Raw genomic sequence first — 25160 nt, forward strand, 5'->3', positions numbered from 1 at the left:
ACAAAGCACAGTTACTTTTTAACCTGTATATATTTTTATAAAAACTAAAGATTACAAGAGTGTTTGACATGAGTGATAAACAGGTTTGCTAATTTATGTACCTGTATTGAAAAGCCCTCTTAGAAAACTAATAACGTTGACTTTATTTTACTTGAAACATGTTTTGGTTTAAAAAAAGAAAAAAAAAGAAAAAAAAAGAAAAATCAGAAGAGCTCTATTACATATTTCTCAGTTTTGCACAACTAACATTGTTATAATATATTTTTTACCTCTGGGATTACCTTGTAGCTAAGACTATACAGTCTGACCCTTTTCTCAGTGCTATTTACAAACTTACATTTTAGCCAATTAGTACTGGTTCATGCATAATTCCATGGGAGGACAATGTTACCTATGGCACAAATTAACTAGCACTGTCTGGCTGTAAAAAGCTTATAAAATGCAATGAGATTAGAGGCAGCCTGCAGGGTCTTAGAAACAGGCAGAGATGTATAGGTTATAAAGTATATTAAAATAATGTTGATTGTGCAAAGCTGGGCAATGGGTAGGAGTTTTTTTTTTTTAAACAAAAAAGTAAATATAAAGTAGGCTGTCCCTTTAATTTCAAATGATTTTAAAACAAATTTTTATATAAACGTTCAGTTGTGTAATCAAAAGCATTTGCAATATAACCATTTTGCTAAATTTTCCGTGCAATTTAAGTTTCTAATTCTGAAAACTTCAATGCTGGCTTTTCAAGGGTAACTCTTTAACCCTTTATCAAAACAATGCATTATATACAGTAACAAGACGGTGGCTAGCTTTGTTGCCTGCAGATTAAATCCAAGATTGGTTCCTCCAAATAAGGCAAGTGAAGGGTTGAATTTAGCTATTGAAAAATACAGTAAAAAGTATGTTGATTTGTTTTAAAAATGTTAAAGTAAAGGTAAAGCTATGATACTGCAATAATATTTGTTGCACAAAATGAATGAGTTTCATTCATGATTTTAAATTTAAATCTAAAATAATTTTATGTAATTGGCAAGAGTCCATGAGCTAGTGACGTATGGGATATACAATCCTACCAGGAGGGGCAAAGTTTCCCAAACCTTAAAATGCCTATAAATACACCCCCCACCACACCCACAATTCAGTTTTACAAACTTTGCATCCTATGGAGGTGGTGAAGTAAGTTTGTGCTAGATGTTTTCTAAATTTCTTCTGTGATAAGCGCTTCTAAGCATTCTGAAGCCCAATTCCTCTCAGAGTACAGTGTTTGTCAGAGGGACGTGAAGAGAGTATCGCCCGTTTGATGTTATGGTTTTCCTCGCAGGAAATCTTTTCAAGGGTTCTATGTTATAGGTTGTAGGGATTCATCTCCTACCTCCCTTTTCAGATGGACGATATACTCATACCATTACCACTGCTGATAGCTTTCAGTACTGGTTTGGATATCTGCTATAGGTGGATGGGTGTCTTTCAGTAAGTATGCACCATTATTTTAAGACACTCTCAGCTATGGTTTGGTGCTTTATGTATTAATATAAAGTTTTAAATATATATGTATTTTACTTATATTTGCCATGAGTCAGGCATATGTGTATTTCCCTTTGCAGTCCAGCAGTATCGTTATGGGAATCATGTTTAAGAAGTTATTCTTACCTGGAGTCTTTCCAATTTGGTTTTCTTAAAAAAAAAAAAAAAAAAAAAAAAAAACTTATATAAGGCTCGCAAATTTATGTTATTTATTGAGTCATTCTTGCCGTGACAAATATTTTGGGCGTGAATGTGAGTGTCATGACACAAGCTTGTAATTTCCTGCGTTTTAGTTGACGCAAGGTTGTTTGACACGAAATTCTGTTATGACGCGAGTTGCGTCATTCCTGGATGTTTGTTGGCGCCAAAATATTTCTCAACTTCCTTTTGCGTCATTCTTGGAGCCAAAAAATGTATTTATATATTTTACCCCACTTCCTATATCCTCCTTGCCTTCTTATTCTCAGAGGGCTATGCTATTTGCTTTTTTTGTCACTCAGAGCAGCAATTTTAAACAACTTTCCAATTTACTTCCATTAACAAAATGTGCACACTTTATATTTAAACGTTTTGAGTCACCAGCTCCTACTGAGCATGTGCAAGAATAAGTATGCATTTGTGAATGGCCGATTGCAGTCACATGGTACGTGTATGCATTTGTGATTGGCTGATGGCTGTCACATAGTACAGGGGGAGTGGAAAAAGACATAACTTAAAATTGTCAGAAAAAAAAAAAAAGTCTACTACCCATTTCAAGTTCACACTAAGTGCTACTGCATTGTCTTGTAATCTTGCATTTGTTGATTATGCAAATCTACAGTGTTGACTGGTCCTTTAATGTTATGTTTCTTTTTTTTTTTTTTACATTTTACAAGATGTCTCAATCTGATCCCGTCTCAGAAGTTACTGTAGGAACCACGCTGCCTTAACACAGTTCTACCAAAGCCAAGTGTATCCGTTGTAAACTAGTGGAGATTATTTTTCCAACTGTAGTATGTAATAGTTATAAGCTTTTGAATGCAGAAAAGGTCCCTATTAGTGCTAGTACAGTATGTTCCTTTAACATCTAGAGTACATGATATCGCTGTTGATATGAAAAAATTATATTGCCGATGTGATACAGAAGGCTATGGCTGCTATATCTCCTTCAAATAAACGTAAAAAGGTCTTTTAAAACTTCTCATAATACTGATGAAATTTGTAATGACTGACAACATACTGATCTATCCTCTGATGAGAATCTGATTCAGAAGATCCTACTTCAGACATTGACACTGATAAATCTTATCTTTTTAAGATTGATTATATTCGTTCTTTGTTGAAAGAAGTGTTGATCACTTTGGATATTGATGAGTCTGGTCCTCTTGATAAAAAAAAAAATCTAGTAAACGTTTAAAATTGTTTATAAATCTGTTTTTTGCCTCAAGATAAAAAAAAAAAAAAAGAAGTCTAAAGGAAATTTTAAAGCTTCTAATCGATTTCGTTCCTTTCGTCAGAATAGAGACCAGAAAACAAATCCTTCATCTAAAGACTGGCTCCAATTGGAAGCCATCCTCGATTTGGAAAAAATCCAAGCCTTAAAAGAAACCAAAGCCAGCCCTCAAGTCTGCATGAAGGTGCGGCCCTCGATCCAGTTCTGCTGGTGGGGGGCAGATTGAAATTACTTCGACATTTGGGCAGGTTCCATTCGGAATCATTGGAATATTGTCTCAGGGGTATCGAATAGGTTTCAGAATAAGACCTCCTGTAAGAAGATTTTTTCTCACGTTCCAAAAATCCTGTGAAATCTCAGGCTTTTCTAAAGTGTGTTTAAGATCTAGAGCTTTCAGGAGCTATTGTGCCAGTTCCATTTCTGGAACAGGGTTTGGGTTTTTATTCAAATCTATTCATTGTCCCAAAGAAGGAAAAATCTTTCAGACCACTTCTGGATCTGAAGTTTTTAAAATAGGTTTGTAAGAGTCCCAACTTTCAAGATGATTATAAGGACTTGTCTGCCTTTTGTTCAGCAAGGTCATTATATGTCCACAATAGACTTACCGGATGCATATCGTCACATTCCGATTCATCCAGACCACTGTTTCTGAGATTCTCTTCTTGACAAGCATTACCAATTTGTTGGTCTTCCATTTGGCCTAGCAACAGCTCAAAGAATCTTTTTAAAGGTTCTCGTGCCCTTCTATCGGTATGTAATCAGAGAGTAGGGTATTGCTGAGTTTCTTTATTTGGACGATATCTTGGTACTGGCCCAATCTTTTCATTTAGAAGAATCTCACAAAATCAACTTTGTTGATTGTTTCTTCAAAGACATGGTTGGAGGATCAATTTACCAAACAGTTCCTTGATTCCTCAGACAAGGGTCACCTTTTTAGGTTTCCAGATAGATTCAGTGTCCATGACTGTCTTTAAAAGACAAGAGACAAATGAAATTAGTTTCTGCCTGTCGAAATCTTCAGTGGCTATGTGCATGGAAGTTTTAGGTCTCATGACTGCAGCATCGGACGTGATCCCCTTTGCTAGTTTTCATATGAGACCTCTGCAGCTTTGCATGCTGATTCAATGGTGCAGGGATTATACTTGGATATCACAGTTGATATACTTAAATCCCAACAATCAACTCTGTCCTGGTGGTTAGTCCATCATCGGATTATTCAAGGGGCCTCTTGTTCGTCCTGCCTGGACTGTGATTTCAACAGATGAAAGTCTCATAGGTTGGGGAGCTGTCTGGGGGTCTGACAGCACAAGGAGAATGGAATCCTCAAGAGGCAAGGTTATCAATCAATATTTTAGAACTCCGTGCTATGTTCAGAGCTCTTCAGGCTTGGCCACTATTAAAGAGTTATTCATTCGTTTTCAGACAGACAATATCACAACTGTGGTAAATGTTTATCAATGGGGGACTCACAGTCCTTTTTTAGCGATTAAAGAAGTATCTCAGATACTGTCTTGGGCGGAATACAATTCCTGTCTAATTTCTGTGATACATATCCCAGGTGTAGACAATTGGGAAGTGGATTATCTCAGCCGCCAGTTCTTACATCCAGGGTAGTGGTCTCTCCATGCAGATGCATTTTATCAAATTGTTCAAATGTGGGGTCTTTCCGAAATAGATCTGATGGCATCCCATCTAAACGAGAAACTTCCCTGGTACCTTTCCAGGTCCAGGGATCCTCAGGCAGAGATGGTGGATGCGTTAGCAGTTCCATGCTTTTACCAACCTGCTTATATTTTTACGCCTTTAGTTCTGCTTTCAAGGGTGATCTCCAAGATCATAATGGAACAATCACATGTGTTTCTGATAGCACCAGCATGGCCTCACAGGTTTTGGTATGCGGCTCTTGTCTGGATATCCAGTTGCCAACCTTGGCCACTTCCGTTAAGGCCAGACCTTCTGTCTCAAGGGCCGTTTTTCCATCAGGATCTCAAAACGCTAAATATAAAAAAAGGTATGGAAATTTAACACTTAGTCATAGATTTTTCTCTGACTCAGTGATTAATACTATGCTTCAGGCACGTAAGTGTTTCACAGAAGATTATCGGGTTTGGAAAACCTATACTTGGTGTCCTTCTCAAATTCACTTGGCATTCTTTTAGAATTCCTAGAATTTTACAGTTTCTTCAGGATGGTTTGGATAAAGTACTTTGAAGGGACAAATATCTGCTCTGTTTTATTTCATAGAAAGATTGCTAAGCTTCCTGATAGTCACTGTTTTGTTCAGGCTTTGGCTCGTATCAAGCCTATTAAATCACTATCCCTTGGAGTCTTAATTTGGTTTTAAAAGCTTTGCAGGCTCCTCCGTTTGAGCTTATGCATTCTCTGGATCTTAAAACTTTCTTGGAAAGTGTTCCTTTTGGCTCTCTTCTGCTAGAAGAGTTTCTGAATTGTCTGCTCTCTTGAGAGTAGAGTCCTTTTCTGATTTTTCATCAGGATAAAGCTGTTTTGCAGACTTCGTTTAAATATCTGCCTAAGGTTGTGAATTCTAACATTAGTAGGGAAATTGATATGCCTCCTTTGTGTCCTAATTCTAAGAATGTTCTTGAAAGATCTTTACATTCTTTAGATGTTGTAAGAGCTTTGAAATACTATATTGAAGCTACTAAGGATTTTAGAAAGACTTCCAGTATCTTTTTCTGGTTCCAGGAAAGGCCAGAAAGCTTCTGCCATTTATTTGGCATTGTGGTTAAAGCATTTGATTCACAAGGTTTATTTGGAGGTGGGACAGTCTCTGCCTCAGAGAATTACAGCTCATTCTACTAGATCAGTCGCCACTTCTTGGGCTTTTAAGAATGAAGCTTCAGTTGATCAGATTTGCAAAGCAGCAACTTCGTCTGCATACATTTACTAAATTCTACCATTCTGATGTTTTTGCTTCTGCAGAAGCAGTCTTTGGTAGAAAGGTTCTTCAGGCAGCTGTCTGATTCTTCTGCTTATGATTTAAAGGGCCATAAAACCCAAATGTTTAAACACTTGAAAGTGATGCAATATAGCTGTAAAAAGCAGACAAGAAAATCTCCTTAACATCTCTATGTAAAAAAGAAAGATATTTTACCCCAAAAGTTCCTCAGTAGCCACCTCCCATTGTAAAGGATATCTAAGCAGCATTTTAGTGTGTCTGTCCTGGGACAGCTTAGGGGATGAGCCTCGTGAACTCTCATTATTTCACCAATCAGGTAAAGGAAGCTTACTATGAAATCTCATGAGAGTTAAGTCAAATCTCATGAGATCACAATAAGAGTTCATGACCTCAGCACTGCTGATGCCGATTGGCTGCTGTTCATTTCTTCATTTTTTTTTATTTTTACCTGCAGCTGGGAGCAGGTGAAGTATAACTTGACACAGAACTTACTTTGCTGAGCTGAGGAGATTGTGAGGTAAAATATCTTACATAGAGATGCCCAGGTGATATTTTCCTGTTAGCTTTTTACAGTTATACTGCATCAGTTTCAAGTGATTTAGCATATGAGTATTATGTCCTTTTAAGTTTTTTTCTTGTAAATTATGACACTTGTGGATTTATTTTTTTCGGCAGAAATAGCAGTTTTTATTTTATCCCTCTCTTTCTAGTGACTCTTCTGTGGTCTCCCACATCTTGGGTATTTCTATCCCATACGTCACTAGCTCATGGACTCATTGCCAATTACATGAAAGAAAACAATTTATGTAAGAACTTACCTGATAAATTAATTTCTTTCATATTGGCAAGAGTCCATGAGGCCCACCCTTTTTATGGTGGTTATGATTTTTGAATAAAAAGCACAATTATTTTTCCATTTGCTCTTTTTGTATGCTTTTCTACTCATTTTATTACCCCACTACTTGGCTATTCATTAGACTGAATTGTGGGTGCGTTGAGGGGTGTATTTATAGGCATTTTGAGGTTTGGAAAACTTTGCCCCTCCTGGTAGGATTGTATATCTTATACATCACTAGCTCATGGACTGTTGCCGATATGAAAGAAATTAATTTATCAGGTAAGTTCTTAAATAAATTAAGTTTTGCCATTTACTCACTTTCTTGGTCCGCAAAATCAACCAGTTTTCTTTTCCTCCGGGTTTAGTCCAGTTTCTTCCCGGAGCCTATTGAAAATCTGGCCACTAGACGGCTATCAATCTACGTCACCTGATGTGCGCATGTGCAAATTTTTTTATTTCTACTGCTCTGAATCTATGCACGCTGCCGCATGCACTTTAAAAAAAAAAAAAAAAAAAAAGTAGATAATTATCGCATGCACAGTAGGGAGAGAATTGCAGAATGGCGCATGCACAGTTCATCGGAGGATCGCGGACGCGCATTGGAGACACAGAGCGAGTGGGACCGCTCTATAAGTCACTGCCTTGAAAATAAGGAAATGGCTGTTGGGAGGAGTCAAGATCGCAACGGTAGGGAATTAGATATGTTTTATTTCGGAAATATAAAAGAAATTGGGGAAATATAGCTTTCAACTTAGCGACAAATACTAATTGGTGTATTTTACAAGTTCAGTCTAGGCCGAAACGCGTTGGCATACTGGTGAGCTTGGTTTTAATTACCTATATTATATATCATATACAGTGTTGCACTATTTGTTTCTCTTTTGTTCCCTTTTAGGTATTTTATCGATGTATTTGTTTGTTATGGATCTTACCAAGGATTTGTTTTCACTAGATCTTTAGTGCTTTTTAATATTATCACTGATTTTCTATTTTTGTCTTTTGATATTTTTGTCTTTTGATTTGTCTTGATTTTTGACCTTTGTTTATCATTTGAATTCAAGTTTTCCACGTGGATTTTTTCACAAGTTATTTTTATTTTTATACACCTCACGGATTTACAATTTTTTAATTTAGCAGCTGAACCACAATAATTTGACCCACTCAACGTTTACATTCTACTATTATTGACTTCACGTTATATTTCTACACGTCACTTTGGAGGAAACACTACTGGATTCACTTACATATAACCGGTTGAACATTTGAACATTTTTTATGTACGCCAATTTTTGTGAACACTATTTTTTGTGAATGCTATTTTTCTTTTTTGTGAATGCTATTTTTCTTTGTTGAAAGCTATTGTGTGCACTCAATCACTCACTTAGGTTGTTTATATTATTGAATGTACATGTCCTAACTCCTCATCACTGGCTCACTAAGTCAGCGTCACATGCTATACTCCATTGGATATTTTTAGATTTGTTTAATATATATATATATATATATATATATATATATATATATATATATATATATATATATATATATATATATATATATATATATATATATTTTTTTTGTTAAGTCAGACATGGATCCATGCGTCTGATTGCCATTTGTAAATTTTTATATGTATTAAAATGTACCTTTTACTAGCCTTTTAAGCTTTTTAGCGCTTACTCTCTCCCCATTTTAACAAGTTCAAACTTTACCTTCACTTTAAGACTAGTCTTATGCTATAGAAGCAAGTGTCTTACAGGGACTATAAATAAGGTTTCTATACCAAAACAAAAAAAAAATCAAAGGGACATAAAACCCAATTTATTATTCTCATTAAGATACAACATAGAATTTTAAACAACTTTCCAATGTATTTACAGTATTATAAAATTATTAAAGGGCCATAATATCCAAATGTTTAAACACTTGAAAGTGAAGCAGTATAGCTGTAAAAAGCGGACTAGAAAAATATCACCTGAACATCTGTTTAAAAAAAAAAAAAAGTATTTTACCTCAAAAGTTTCTCATTAGCCACATCCCATTGTAAAGGACTTCTAAGCAACAAATCAGTATGTCTGTCCCGAGACAGTGGAAGGAGCGAGCTTTCGTGCACACTCATCTCATTTCCCTATTCAGTGTACGGAAGTTTACAATTAAAGGGATACTAAACCCAATTTTTTTAGTTCATGATTCAGATAGAGTATGAGATTTTAAGCACCTTTCTAATTTACACCTATTATCAATTTCTTTGTTCTCATGCTATCTTAATTTCAAAAAGCAGTACTGTAAGCTTTAGAGCCAGACCATTTTTTGTTCAACACATGGGTAGCACTTGCTGATTTGTGGCTAAATGTAGCAAACCAATCAGCAGCTCTACTAAGGTGCTGAACTAAAAAATGGTCCGGCTCCTAACCTTTTATTACTGCTTTTTTAAATCAAGATAACATGAGAACAAAGAAAAATTGATAATAGGAGTAAATTAGAATGTTGCTTAAAATTGCATGCTCTATCTGAATCATGAAAGAAAAAATGAGGGGTTAGTATCCCTTTAAATCTCATGAGATCACAGTAAAAGAGTTCATAACCTCAGCACTGTTGATGCCGATTGGCTGCTGTTCATTTCTTCATTTTATTTTTTTACCTGCAGCTGGGAGTGGCCAAGTATAACTTTTTACACAGAACTTACTCTGCTGAGCTGTGGAAATTGCAAGGTAAAATATTTTACACAGAGACGCTCAGGTGATATTTTCCAGTCAGCTTTTTACAGTTATACTGCATTAGTTTCAAGTGATTTAGCATATGTCCCTTTAATTTTCTTGTTACCCTGTTGAAAAAGCAGGAAGGTAAGTTCAGGAGTGTGCACGTGCCTGCAGTACTATATGCCAGCAGTTCTGCAACAATGTTATACATCATCAAGAGTACTAGATAGCAGCACTATTTGCTCCAGGCATGTGCATGCAACATATCTAGATATCATTAACAAATCAAGCAAATTTGATCATATAAGTAAACTGGAATCTTTAAAAATTGTATTCTCTGAATCACAAATGGAAATTTTTGTGTTTGTGTCCGTTTAATACAGATACCCAATTTATCTAGTAGTTTCCATGAAAGCTACACTTAATAATGGTAACCTTTTAGAGGCCAAGGAGCGAAATAATCTACACAAGATAATACAAGGGTATCTAGATGAACCAAATGCTAAATTTCTGGGATTTGTTTAAAAGCGACATACATTATGATCCTGTGCACACAATATTTTAAGAAGCCGAAAATTTAAACTGGGGAAAAAAAAAAAGTAAAAAAGCATGAAGTTTAACTTTTATTCCATAACGCTGAGCAGAAAATAAACTTTTCCCTTATTGGTTATAAATTAGTGATTTTTAGGGCAACTAGTGCTTCTGATTGGATCAACAGGATTTTCAGCTCAAGACCAGCAGTGCTCCTTTTTTCAGGGGGTTAAATACTCACATTTAAACCTCTAAATATCTTCCTGTTTCTAAGCCACTACAGACCGCCTCATATCACATGCTTTATTTGCTTTTCACAACAGGAGAATGCTAGTTCATGTGGGCCATTATAGATAACATTGTGCCAATGCCAGTAGCTATTTATGCGTAATAGGCTAAAATACAAGTCAATAGATGGGCTTAGATACAAGGTGATCACAGAGGTAAAGAGTATATTAATATAACCATGTGAGCTGTGCAAAACTGGGGAACGGATAATAAAGGTATTATCTATATTCTTAAACAAAAATGTCTGAGTAAACTGTCCCTTTAAATTATAAATGGAAGAGGAACCTGTATTAGTATAGCATATTCATATACAATTTAAAATTGCAGGCTGCAATTTGCAGCAAACACTTGTAGTGTCTTCATGTACATTGTTATAACGGCTAAGTAACTGATAAACAAGAACTGGGCATCACTGAGCAGGAAGGAATATAGTACAAATGTACGGTAGCAGAGATTTCTAAGTTTATATTTGATAATCTTACAGCAAAAATCCTGTATTGTATTATGTGCAGAGAAAAATTAAATATATGCATATTACCTGCATCTTCACTGTTGCCACTTGACTCCTTTGGCTGGATTGGAAACGATGAGACCGTTGTACTCGTTTTATTTGCGTCTTTGCCAAAGCCAACACCAGAGGAAAATGAAAATCCAGCAGCAGCGCCAACACTAAACACAGAACTGTCAACTTTCTGTCCAAAGTTAAAGCTTGGCGCAGTCTGTGGTTTCTTTTCTTCAGTATCTTTTTTCTTGTCTGATGGATTTTCTTTACTACTAAAGGTAAATGTTGGAGGTTTTTCTAATTTTGGGACACCTGATATTGGAATGATTTTGGCTTGGCTGCCACTGCTGTCACTTTCAGAACCACTATCAGTGATATTGCCATACTTCTGCTCAATGCTTGATAAATGTTTTTCATAGTCTCTAAAAATTGGTGTCAGGTCACACAGGGGATTTGCATTCACATGCTTTACAATCCAATCACGTACAGAACAATTGAGCGACGTTAACTGTTTGTTGTAGTCACTGCTACAAGGCTTATTTGATGCTGATCCAGGAACAGAGGTAGGCTGAGTCCGTTCTCCATTGGTTTTTGCAGTGCTAGCAGATCCAGAATGTGTGGAGGAAGGACCATTAAAAAGCAGAGAACCTATTAAAAGAATTCAGTTCAGAGGTTTTGAAAAACATTTACTTAAACACTTATTTAAATCTTCATTAAATAAAAAAAGTTCACTAGTCAAAACAACCATCAAATTTAGTGTAAAAGGTAGCTCTCAGTTTACGCTGGGGTTAGGTTCCAGAAGGAAAGGTTGTAAATGGAAACTGTTGTAAATTGAAACCCAGTTTATAATGTAAGTCAATGGGAAGTGAGGGAGTTAGGTTCCAGGTCCCTCTCAAAATTGTCATAACACCTAATACATTATTTTTAAAGCTTTGAATTGAAGACTTTAAATGCTAAACAGCATTATAAACCTAATAAAATAATCACACAACACAGACTTCACTTGCATTTTTCTGCAAACAGTTCTTTCTATGCATTCCAATATGAACTGATTTATAGACAGGAAGATCTTGTTCCTTTGAAATCTGCTCGATAGCTCAGGTCTGGTTAAACTGATTAATTTTAACTTGCTTGGCTTTGCTGCAACACAAGCGGACAGTTCCACCTACTGGCTATTTTAATAAATGCACTGCTTCTCAATGCTTTTCAATAGCAGTCACATGACTGGAAAAAAAGGTTGTTATTCTGAAACGGTGTAAATTGAACCGTTGTAAAACGAGGGCCACCTGTACTTGATTTTAACTCCTGACCCCCCAATTCTTATTCTCGAACACTATATGCAAGCTATGTAATATCCACTGCCATGCTGTAATGGTGCAATTTCTTTAAAATTAAAAAAGGCAGATTAAAACCAATACGTCATTTATTACTTGTCGTTAAATACCAGACAAGTATCTTACAACAGGTACCACACATCTGTAAGAATGCAAGAAGTACAAAAAGCAAATCTTGTTAGCAGTAGAAAATGGCTGCCAAACTTCGCCCACAGCTTTCTTCTTGTCCAGTTAGCCGTTTTCTTGTATAATAGTTTAGCAGTGTTTGCTTAATATTTTTCAGTTGGCTATTTCAAATTGCGCAAATCAGCATGTGCGAGTAGGAAAACTTAAGGTAACTGGAGAAACCTAAACAGTCTAGACCCAACACATAATTTTGATTACTTGTTACATACCAGAGAAACATCCTGCAACTGGTCCCACATCTATAAGCTTGTAAGAAGTACATGAAACATTTAAATACTAGTTTGTTAGGCGCTGAAAATGGTTGCCAAGCTCCACCCAACTATTGCATGTATATTTTGGTATGTTACATTTCTCCAATCACAATCTACTTTTGGAATAAGTTTTCATACTCACACGTGCAAATTTGAGCATGTGAAATTTGAAATGGCTAATTGAAAAATATTAAAAACGCGCACTGCTAAACTGACATACAAGAAAAACGCTAATTGGACAAGAAAGCTGTGGGTGGAGCTTTGGGGTCATTTGTGTCTAAGAAAAACATAATTTCATGTACTTCTTACAAGCTTAACTGTGGAACCCATTAAAAGATGCTTGGCTGGTATGTAACAAGTAACAAAAATTAAATATTGGGTCTAGACAGTCCCTTTAACATACCAAAAAAACAGAATTTATGTTTACCTGATAAATTTCTTTCTCCAACGGTGTGTCCGGTCCACGGCGTCATCCTTACTTGTGGGATATTCTCTTCCCCAACAGGAAATGGCAAAGAGCCCAGCAAAGCTGGTCACATGATCCCTCCTAGGCTCCGCCTACCCCAGTCATTCGACCGACGTTAAGGAGGAATATTTGCATAGGAGAAACCATATGGTACCGTGGTGACTGTAGTTAAAGAAAATAAAATATCAGACCTGATTAAAAAAACCAGGGCGGGCCGTGGACCGGACACACCGTTGGAGAAAGAAATTTATCAGGTAAACATAAATTCTGTTTTCTCCAACATAGGTGTGTCCGGTCCACGGCGTCATCCTTACTTGTGGGAACCAATACCAAAGCTTTAGGACACGGATGAAGGGAGGGAGCAAATCAGGTCACCTAAATGGAAGGCACCACGGCTTGCAAAACCTTTCTCCCAAAAATAGCCTCAGAAGAAGCAAAAGTATCAAACTTGTAAAATTTGGTAAAAGTGTGCAGTGAAGACCAAGTCGCTGCCCTACATATCTGATCAACAGAAGCCTCGTTCTTGAAGGCCCATGTGGAAGCCACAGCCCTAGTGGAATGAGCTGTGATTCTTTCGGGAGGCTGCCGTCCGGCAGTCTCGTAAGCCAATCTGATGATGCTTTTAATCCAAAAAGAGAGAGAGGTAGAAGTTGCTTTTTGACCTCTCCTTTTACCTGAATAAACAACAAACAAGGAAGATGTTTGTCTAAAATCCTTTGTAGCATCTAAATAGAATTTTAGAGCGCGAACAACATCCAAATTGTGCAACAAACGTTCCTTCTTTGAAACTGGTTTTGGACACAGAGAAGGTACGATAATCTCCTGGTTAATGTTTTTGTTAGAAACAACTTTTGGAAGAAAACCAGGTTTAGTACGTAAAACCACCTTATCTGCATGGAACACCAGATAAGGAGGAGAACACTGCAGAGCAGATAATTCTGAGACTCTTCTAGCAGAAGAAATCGCAACTAAAAACAAAACTTTCCAAGATAATAACTTAATATCAACGGAATGTAAGGGTTCAAACGGAACCCCCTGAAGAACTGAAAGAACTAAATTGAGACTCCAAGGAGGAGTCAAAGGTTTGTAAACAGGCTTGATTCTAACCAGAGCCTGAACAAAGGCTTGAACATCTGGCACAGCTGCCAGCTTTTTGTGAAGTAATACCGACAAGGCAGAAATCTGTCCCTTCAGGGAACTTGCAGATAATCCTTTTTCCAATCCTTCTTGAAGGAAGGATAGAATCCTAGGAATCTTAACCTTGTCCCAAGGGAATCCTTTAGATTCACACCAACAGATATATTTTTTCCAAATTTTGTGGTAAATCTTTCTAGTCACAGGCTTTCTGGCCTGAACAAGAGTATCGATCACAGAATCTGAGAATCCTCGCTTCGATAAAATCAAGCGTTCAATCTCCAAGCAGTCAGCTGGAGTGAAACCAGATTCGGATGTTCGAACGGACCCTGAACAAGAAGGTCTCGTCTCAAAGGTAGCTTCCAAGGTGGAGCCGATGACATATTCACCAGATCTGCATACCAAGTCCTGCGTGGCCACGCAGGAGCTATCAAGATCACCGACGCCCTCTCCTGCTTGATCCTGGCTATCAGCCTGGGGATGAGAGGAAATGGCGGGAACACATAAGCTAGTTTGAAGGTCCAAGGTGCTACTAGTGCATCCACTAGAGCCGCCTTGGGATCCCTGGATCTGGCCCCGTAGCAAGGAACTTTGAAGTTCTGACGAGAGGCCATCAGATCCATGTCTGGAATGCCCCACAGGTGAGTGACTTGGGCAAAGATTTCCGGATGGAGTTCCCACTCCCCCGGATGCAATGTCTGACGACTCAGAAAATCCGCTTCCCAATTTTCCACTCCTGGGATGTGGATAGCAGACAGGTGGCAGGAGTGAGACTCCGCCCAAAGAATAATTTTGGTTACTTCTTCCATCGCTAGGGAACTCCTTGTTCCCCCCTGATGGTTGATGTACGCAACAGTCGTCATGTTGTCTGATTGAAACCGTATGAACCTGGTCCTCGCAAGCTGGGGCCAGGCCTGGAGCGCATTGAATATCGCTCTCAGTTCCAGAATATTTATCGGTAGAAGAGATTCTTCCCGAGACCAAAGACCCTGAGCTTTCAGGGATCCCCAGACCGCGCCCCAGCCTATCAGACTGGCGTCGGTCGTGACAATGACCCACTCTGGTCTGTGGAACATCATCCCTTGAGACAGATTGTCCAGGGACAGCCACCAACGGAGTGAGTCTCTGGTCCTCTGATTTACTTGTATCTTCGGAGACAAGTCTGTATAGTCCCCATTCCACTGACTGAGCATGCACAGTTGTAATGGTCTTAGATGAATGCGCGCAAAAGGAACTATGTCCATCGCCGCCACCATCAACCCGATCACTTCCATGCACTGAGCTATGGAAGGAAGAGGAACGGAATGAAGTATCCGACAAGAGTCCAGAAGCTTTGTTTTTCTGGCCTCTGTTAGAAAGATCCTCATTTCTAAGGAGTCTATAATTGTTCCCAAGAAGGGAACCCTTGTTGACGGGGATAGAGAACTCTTTTCCACGTTCACTTTCCAGCCGTGAGATCTGAGAAAGGCCAGGACAATGTCCGTGTGAGCCTTTGCTTGAGGAAGGGACGACGCTTGAATCAGAATGTCGTCCAGGTAAGGTACTACTGCAATGCCCCTTGGTCTTAGCACCGCTAGAAGGGACCCTAGTACCTTTGTGAAAATCCTTGGAGCAGTGGCTAATCCGAAAGGAAGCGCCACGAACTGGTAATGTTTGTCCAGGAATGCAAACCTTAGGAACCGATGATGTTCCTTGTGGATAGGAATATGTAGATACGCATCCTTTAAATCCACCGTGGTCATAAATTGACCTTCCTGGATGGAAGGAAGGATAGTTCGAATGGTTTCCATCTTGAACGATGGGACCTTGAGAAATTTGTTTAAGATCTTGAGATCTAGGATTGGTCTGAACGTTCCCTCTTTTTTGGGAACTATGAACAGATTGGAGTAGAACCCCATCCCTTGTTCTCTTAATGGAACAGGATGAATTACTCCCATTTTTAACAGGTCTTCTACACAATGTAAGAACGCCTGTCTTTTTATGTGGTCTGAAGACAACTGCGACTTGTGGAACCTCCCCCTTGGGGGAAGTCCCTTGAATTCCAGAAGATAACCCTGGGAGACTATTTCTAGCGCCCAAGGATCCAGAACATCTCTTGCCCAAGCCTGAGCGAAGAGAGAGAGTCTGCCCCCCACCAGATCCGGTCCCGGATCGGGGGCCAATATTTCATGCTGTCTTGGTAGCAGTGGCAGGTTTCTTGGCCTGCTTTCCCTTGTTCCAGCCTTGCATTGGTCTCCAAGCTGGCTTGGCCTGAGAAGTATTACCCTCTTGCTTAGAGGACGTAGCACCTTGGGCTGGTCCGCTTTTACGAAAGGGACGAAAATTAGGTCTATTTTTTGCCTTGAAGGGCCGATCCTGAGGAAGGGCGTGGCCCTTACCCCCAGTGATATCAGAGAAAATCTCTTTCAAGTCAGGACCAAACAGCGTTTTCCCCTTGAAAGGAATGTTTAGTAGCTTGTTCTTGGAAGACGCATCAGCCGACCAAGATTTCAACCAAAGCGCTCTGCGCGCCACAATAGCAAACCCAGAGTTCTTAGCCGCTAACTTAGCCAATTGCAAAGAGGCGTCTAGAGTGAAAGAATTAGCCAATTTGAGAGCATTGATTCTGTCCATAATCTCCTCATAAGGAGGAGAGTCACTATCGAGCACCTTAAGCAGTTCATCAAACCAGAAATATGCGGCTGTAGTGACAGGGACAATGCATGAAATGGGTTGTAGAAGGTAACCCTGCTGAACAAACATCTTTTTAAGCAAACCTTCTAATTTTTTATCCATAGGATCTTTGAAAGCACAACTATCCTCTATGGGAATAGTGGTGCGTTTGTTTAAAGTAGAAACCGCTCCCTCGACCTTGGGGACTGACTGCCATAAGTCCTTTCTGGGGTCGACCATAGGAAACAATTTTTTAAATATGGGGGGAGGGACGAAAGGAATACCGGGCCTTTCCCATTCTTTATTAACAATGTCCGCCACCCGCTTGGGTATAGGAAAAGCTTCTGGGAGCCCCGGCACCTCTAGGAACTTGTCCATTTTACATAGTTTCTCTGGGATGACTAAATTTTCACAATCATCCAGAGTGGATAATACCTCCTTAAGCAAAATGCGGAGATGTTCCAATTTAAATTTAAATGTAATCACATCAGATTCAGCCTGCTGAGAAATGTTCCCTAAATCAGTAATTTCTCCCTCAGACAAAACCTCCCTGGCCCCCTCAGATTGGGTTAGGGGCCCTTCAGAGATATTAATATCAGCGTCGTCATGCTCTTCAGTAACTAAAACAGAGCAGCCACGCTTACGCTGACAAGGGTTCATTTTGGCTAAAATGTTTTTGACAGAATTATCCATTACAGCCGTTAATTGTTGCATAGTAAGGAGTATTGGCGCGCTAGATGTACTAGGGGCCTCCTGAGTGGGCAAGACTCGTGTAGACGAAGGAGGGAATGATGCAGTACCATGCTTACTCCCCTCACTTGAGGAATCATCTTGGGCATCATTGTCATTATCACATAAATCACATTTATTTAAATGAATAGGAATTCTGGCTTCCCCACATTCAGAACACAGTCTATCTGGTAGTTCAGACATGTTAAACAGGCATAAACTTGATCAGAAAGTACAAAAAACGTTTTAAAATAAAACCGTTACTGTCACTTTAAATTTTAAACTGAACACACTTTATTACTGCAATTGCGAAAAAACATGAAGGAATTGTTCAAAATTCACCAAATTTTCACCACAGCGTCTTAAAGCCTTGAAAATATTGCACACCAATTTTGGAAGCTTTAACCCTTAAAATAACGGAACCGGAGCCGTTTTAAGCTTTAAACCCCTTTACAGTCCCTGGTATCTGCTTTGCTGAGACCCAACCAAACCCAAAGGGGAATACGATACCAAATGACGCCTTCAGAAGTCTTTTATAAGTATCAGAGCTCCTCTCACATGCGACTGCATGCCATGCCTCTCAAAAACAAGTGCGCAACACCGGCGCGAAAATGAGACTCTGCCTATGCTTTGGGAAAGCCCCTAAAGAATAAGGTGTCTAAAACAGTGCCTGCCGATATTATTAAATCAAAATACCCAGAATAAATGATTCCTCAAGGCTAAATAAGTGTTAATATCAATCGATTTAGCCCAAAAAAAGTCTACAGTTTAAATAAGCCCTTGTGAAGCCCTTATTTACAATCGTAATAAACATGGCTTACCGGATCCCATAGGGAAAATGACAGCTTCCAGCATTACATCGTCTTGTTAGAATGTGTCATACCTCAAGCAGCAAGAGACTGCAAACTGTTCCCCCAACTGAAGTTAATTGCTCTCAACAGTCCTGTGTGGAACAGCCATGGATTTTAGTTACGGTTGCTAAAATCATTTTCCTCATACAAACAGAATTCTTCATCTCTTTTCTGTTTCTGAGTAAATAGTACGTACCAGCACTATTTGAAAATAACAAACTCTTGATTGAATAATGAAAAACTACAGTTAAACACTAAAAAACTCTAAGCCATCTCCGTGGAGATGTTGCCTGTACAACGGCAAAGAGAATGACTGGGGTAGGCGGAGCCTAGGAGGGATCATGTGACCAGCTTTGCTGGGCTCTTTGCCATTTCCTGTTGGGGAAGAGAATATCCCACAAGTAAGGATGACGCCGTGGACCGGACACACCTATGTTGGAGAAATACACATTAGGTGGGGGCCATTTTCGGCTATCAAATAATGAATATTTATATTTTTCATGTACTTCTTACAAGCTTATGGACGCAGGATCAGTTACAGAATTTAGCTTCAGTATAATATTCAGGTTTTTTAAGGTTCCGGCAATGCACTACTTTAATTTAAAATCTTACCAAAGGCCGGTTTAGTCTCGGAAGTCGTTTTCACAGTGGGAAAGAAAAGCGGTTTTGGTGTGCTGACAGTTCCATTTGTCATTCCTTCTAAAGGTTTCAATCCAGATCCATTTCCAAATGCAGAAAATGCACCTCCAGATGACGGAATCAAGCCTTTAAATCCTTTAAAAGCACCAGAAACTTCAGACTGAATAAAAAAAAACAATAAACGCCCAAATGTAAACAAGAGTAGAACTGATAAACGTTACTTGAAAATCTGTCTTACACTAGCAAATAGTACAGTATGAAAATGTAGATCACAATAACCTCAGCTGGCAGCAATGCTACCATTAAAACAAATACATATCCCTCAGAGGTCAGTCTCTACTGGCAATGTGGGGCAGCTAAGGCACTTGACTTCTGATCAAAGTAACATGGAAACTGAAGACATACAATTGAAGTGATATGTGGCCCCAGCATGGTAGGAACACACTTTCCATGTGTATTAAATTAAACATTTAATACAGGCACAAATTCCAAAATTTAAACTTTAATTCATATTTTAAAAATGAAATAAAAAATGACTCCCCCCCATTTAAGTCAATCTTCCCCTGCCTGTGTCTGTTCTAAAAGGCAAATAGTCTATTTTTAAAGCAAATTTTTTTTTTGATGACAGTACTGTACTAACTTTCTGAAGGTACTTTGTAAACAAAAGTATTTAAGTGATATAAAACTACCTTTAGGGTGTATGTATAAACTATTATGAGATGTAAATATTGCCTAAATGAATTGGTGATGGTAAACTCCCCCCTTTTTTAAAACAAGATCTGGAATGAAAGTGATGACTTTTTCCGGCTTCCTCCAATCATTACGTGCCTCACGTGATGGCTGCCAAAGGGGTCACGCAACGATTGGAGGAAGCCGGATATGCCATTTGCTAGCTAAAGCATGAGCTGCGGGCGTGCGATTGCCAGTCTGTTTTCCATAAAAAAATAAATAAAAAAAAAAGTATGCTTACCTGATAAATGTATTTCTTTTTTTTACACGATGAGTCCACGGATAGTCTAATTACTATTGGGAATATTAGTCCTGCCCTGCAGGAGGCAGCAAAGAGCACCACAGCAAAGCTGTTAAATATCACCTCCCTTCCCTCCCACCATTCAACCGAAGTAAAGGAGAAAAAGGAAGCAACAAGGCGCAGGGGTGTCTGAAGTTTATAACCAACAACCTGTCTATCGAACAGGGCGGGCCGTCAAAAAGAAATACATCAGGTAAGCATACATTTTCTTTTGGTTTTAATGACACTATGAGTCCACGGATCATCTAATTACTATTGGGAATCAATACCCAAGCGAGAGTACACAGATAAGGGAGGGACAAGACAGGGAACCTAAACGGAAGGCACCACTGCTTGAAGAACCTCCCAAAAGCGGCCTCAGCCGAAGCAAAAAAGTGTCAAATTTGTAGCATTTTGAAAGTGTGAAGAGAGGACCAAGTTGCAGCCTTGCAAATCTTTTCCACAGAAGCTTCATTCTTGAATGCCCATGAGGAAGCCACAGCCCTTGTGGAATGAGCCGTAACACTCTTGAGGACGCTGTTCAGCAGTTTCATAGGTAAAACAAATACTCTTCAGCCAAAAGGAAAGAGAAGTAGCAGTAGCTTTCTGTCCCTTACGTTTTCCCAGAGAAAACCACAAACAAAGCAGAAGACTGATGAAAATCATTAGTGGCCTTTAAGTAGAAGGAACAGCTTCTGCAGAATTTAGATGTACGTGCCTTAAAATTTTGAGGAGGATTAGGACATAAGGAACAAAAATCTCCTGATTAATGTTCCTGTCAGAAACTGCCTTAGATAGAAAACCTAACTTTGTACGTAAAACTACAATATTCGAATGAAAAATAAGGTAAGGAGACTAATACTGCAATGTTGAGAGTTCTGACACTCTACGAGCAGAAGAAATAGCAACAAGAAACAAAACTTTCCAAGATAACTTAATATCTAAGGAATGCATAGGCTCAAACGGAGCCCCTTGAAGAACCTTAAGAACTAAATTAAGACTCCAGGGAGGAGTAACTGGTTTGAACACAGGCCTGATCCTGATCAAGGCCTGTCAAAAAAAGATTGCACGTCTGGTACATCCGCCAGACGCTTGTGTAACAATAGACAAGGCAGATATTTGACCCTTTAGGGAACTTGCCGATAATCCTCTCTCAAAACCCTCTTGGAGAAAAGACAAAATTCTAGGAATCCTAATTCTACTCCAATAAAGTAGCTCTTGGATTCACACCAAGAGATATTAATGCCATATCTTGTAGTAAATTTTCCTAGTCACAGGATTATGAGCCTGAATCATGGTCTCTATGACCGATTCTGAAAAGCCCCCCTTGGATAAAATTTAAGCGTTCAATCTCCAAGCAGTCAACTTCAGAGAAACTAGATTCGGATGAAGGAAGGGCCCTTGAAGTAGAAGATACTTCCTCAGTGGAAGTCTCCAAGGTGGACGAGAGGACATGTCCACCAGATCTGCATACCAAATCCTGCGAGGCCAAGCTGGTGCAATAAAGGATCACAACGCCTTCTCCTGCTTGATTCGAGCAATGACCAAGAAAGAAGAGTGAACGGAGGAAATGCGTACGCTAGGCTGAAGGTCTAAGGTACCGCCAGGGTGTCTATCAGTACCACCTGAGGGTCCCTGGACCTCTATCAGTACCTCGGAAGCTTGGCATTCTGACGAGATGCCATGAGATCCAATTCCGGCTGACCCCATCTGAAAAACAGGCTGGAAAACACTTCTGGATGGAGTTCCCACTACCCCGGGTGAAAGGTCTGCCTTCTAAGGAAGTCCGCCTCCCAGTTGTCCACCCCTGGGATATGGCTCGCCGACAGACAGACAAAGAGTGGGTTTTCGCACACCGAAGTATTTTGGCTAACTCCATTGCTAAGGAACTCTGCGTTCCTCCCTGATGATTGATGTAAGCCACTGAAGTTATGTTGTCTGACTGGAACCTGAAACTGGGCCGAGGCTAACTGAGGCCAGGCCAGTAGAGCATTGAAGATCGCTCTTAGTCTGTTCTACCTATCAACATTCTGGAACTGAGTCCAAACTCCGAGTCTTTAGGGAGCCCCAGACCGCTCCCCATCCCAGAAGGCTGGCGTCTGTCACAATTACCCAAGAGGGTCTGCGAAAACAGGTTACCTGGGAGAGATGATCCCGAGACAACCACTATTGAAGAGAATCCCTAGTCTCCTGTTTCAGTAGTATTCGTGGAGACAAATCCACATAATCTCCGTTCCATTGACTGAGCATGTCTAGCTGCAGAGGTCTGAGATGGAAACGAGCAAACGGGATGATGTCCATTGCCACAAACATCAGCCCGACTACCTCCATGCACTGAGCCACTGATGGCTGAGGAGCGGACTGAAGCGCTAGGCAAGAATTGAAAATCTTTGATTTCCTGACTTCTGTCAGAAAAATCCTCATGGATAGGGAATCTATTATGGTTCCCAAGAAGGTTACCTATGTATTTGGAACGAAGGAGCTCTTTTCCAAATTTACCTTCCATCCGTGAGATCGCAGGAAGGATAACATTTCCGTGTGGGACCTTGCTTGTTAAAAGAATGACGCCTGGACCAGGATGTCCAGATAGGGAGCCACTGCAATGCCCTGTAATCGAAGCACAGCCAACAGAGATCCCAGAATCTTAAAGAAAATCCTGGGAGCTGTGGTAAGACCAAAAGGAAGAGCTACGAATTGGAAGCGTTTGCATAGAAAGGCAAACCTTAGAAACTTGTGATTATCCCTGTGAATGGGAACATGCAGGTACGCGTACTTTAAATCCAGTTGTCATAAATTGACCATCTTGGGCCAAAGGAAGAATGGAACGAATAGTTTCCATCTTGAAGGACGGTACTCTGTGGAATTTTAGACTCTTGAGATCTAAAATTGGTCTGAATGTTCCTTCTTTTTTGGGAACCACGAACAGATTGGAATAAAATCACAGACCCATTTCCTGAATCGGAACAGGAACTATCACTCCCAGGTCGGAGAGGTCCCGTACACATTGTAAGAACGTCTTTTTGTCTGGTCTACAGATAATCTTGAAAGCAGAAACTTGCCTCTGGGAGGAAAAACTTTTGAACTCTAGTTTGTATCCCTGGGACACTATTTCTACTGCCCAGAGATCCTGAACATCTCGAGCCCAAGCAAAAAAGGAAAGTCTGCCCCCTACAAGATCCGGTCTCGGATCGGGGGCATGCCCTTCATGATGTCTATGATTCAATAGCAGGCTTCTTAGATTGTTTTCCTTTATTCCAAGACTGATTGGGCCTACAGGAGGGTTTGGACTGTCCCTGCTTAGAGGCGGAAGCGGAAGAATTAACTTTGAAATTTCGAAAGGAACAAAAATTACTGACATCCCTTTTGCTGGTTTCTCTTATCCTGAGGGAGAAGGTGACCCTTTCCTCCCGTGATATCAGATTGTTTCCGTCAAGCCCGGTCCAAACAAGGTCTTCCCCTTGTAAGGAATCACTAGAAGTTTAGACTTAGATGACACATCTGCAGACCAAGGTTTTAACCATAAGGCTCTGCGAGCTAAGACGGCAAAGCCTGAAATCTTTGCTCCCAGCTTGATAACCTGCAGGGAAGCATCAGTAATAAATGAATTAACCAACTTAAAGGGACACTGTACCCAAAAATTTTCTTTCTTGATTCAGATTGAGCATGAAATTTTAAGCAACTTTCTAGTTTACTCCTATTATCAAATTTTCTTCTTTCTCTTGGTATCTTTATTTGAAATGCAAGAATGTAGGTTTAGATGCCGGCCCATTTTTGGTGAACAACCTGGGTTGTCCTTGCTGATTGGTGGATAAATTCATCCACCAATAAAAAAGTGCTGTCCAGAGTACTGAAACCAAAAAAAAGCTTAGATGCCTTCTTTTTCAAATAATGATAGCAAGAGAACGAAGAAAAATTGATAATAGGAGTAAATTAGAAAGTTGCTTAAAATTGCATGCTCTTTCTGAATTACAAAAGAAAATTTTTGGGTACAGTGTCCCTTTAAGGTCTTTTATCCTATCCTGAATTTCATCCAGAGAAGTGTCTGTCCTAATAGCATCAGACCAGTATGTCGCTGAGCTAGTGACGGTAGCAATGCACACCGGAGGTTGCCATTGTAACCCCTGGTGTACGTACATCTTCATGAGTAAGCCCTCTAATTTTGTATCCATTGAATCTTTAAAGGCACAACTATGCTCTATGGGTATAGTAGTTCTCTTGGCCAGAGTGAAAACTACAAAAGTCAATTATTGAAGTTTGGGAGCGCTAAAAAAGCTTTAAAGACAATATGGAGATTTAAAATTTGTACAATATTTATTGCTGGTGGACAATCTAAAAACATATATAAATCAAAAAATCATAAAAAACAATAATATAAACAGTATAATCAGTCTAGGGTTGGATGAAGTAGTGCTAATATATTAAAGTATGGGACGTCTCCCTTTTAAACTTTATATTTTTGGGTTTCTATGTATCTTAACCTTTACGTCTAGATTATTACAACACTCTAGTTACACAATGGCTATGTAACCACCTTAATCCACCTTATATTTGCATCTGAAAATGTAGTGTCTTTAAAAAGATATTTTCTTGACTAATTGTCAGAAATAAAATGTTCATAAAAATTGCTTTGATGTTTAAAAGTCTTTTTCCAGTATAAAAATATATTTGTAGTCCAATAAATTTCCGCTATTTCTTAGAGGGGTAACCTTGTAACACTTCAGTCTTTTTTATGCAATTTGTAACGAGTGTTTCTAATGAGCTTACCGGGTCTTCTGACACCTGCTGTGTCTGGCGGTTTGTTTGTTTATCTTACCAGGAAGATGTTTATGCCTTTTCTCTCTCCAATCTTGTACGATACAAGACTAGCCTGTAAGCTTGGTTCCTCAGAGCCTATTTCAGTCTGTGTGGCTCTGATGGTTCAGCACCTTCTGTTCAAAATATCTCTGGCTGTCAGTATTTGGCAGCAGGCTTTCGAGTCAGGTGAATACTTCCGCTACACGCTCCGGCGTGTTTGGCGGTTCCTCCGATACTTAGTGTACAAACGGCCGTTTGTTTCTTTTCTTCTTCCCCTGTACTCAAATTGTGATTGAGATCCTGCAGGGTATATGTGAGCTGTAATGGTTGCGTCTACGCGTTTCGCCGGTTGGCTTTATCAAGACGGATGGTTTGTGTTCTGAAGCCCGG

At 39.4% G+C, this 25160-nt stretch overlaps 1 protein-coding gene across 1 annotated transcript in view; it reads right to left on the reverse strand.

The window, feature by feature from the left end:
• The window catches only part of NUP50 (nucleoporin 50), an 80502-nt gene that overhangs the window by 37499 nt on the left and 17843 nt on the right, over window positions 1–25160 (reverse strand). Inside the window, exons 4-5 of the mRNA XM_053719039.1 lie at window positions 18941–19127; window positions 10762–11373 (exon numbers count right to left, since the gene is read on the reverse strand). Of these exons, the coding sequence (XP_053575014.1) occupies window positions 10762–11373; window positions 18941–19127 (799 nt within the window). The remainder of the gene's footprint in view (window positions 1–10761; window positions 11374–18940; window positions 19128–25160) is intronic.

Source organism: Bombina bombina, chromosome 6 (assembly GCF_027579735.1).
Source record: "Bombina bombina isolate aBomBom1 chromosome 6, aBomBom1.pri, whole genome shotgun sequence".
Lineage (NCBI taxonomy): Eukaryota > Metazoa > Chordata > Amphibia > Anura > Bombinatoridae > Bombina > Bombina bombina.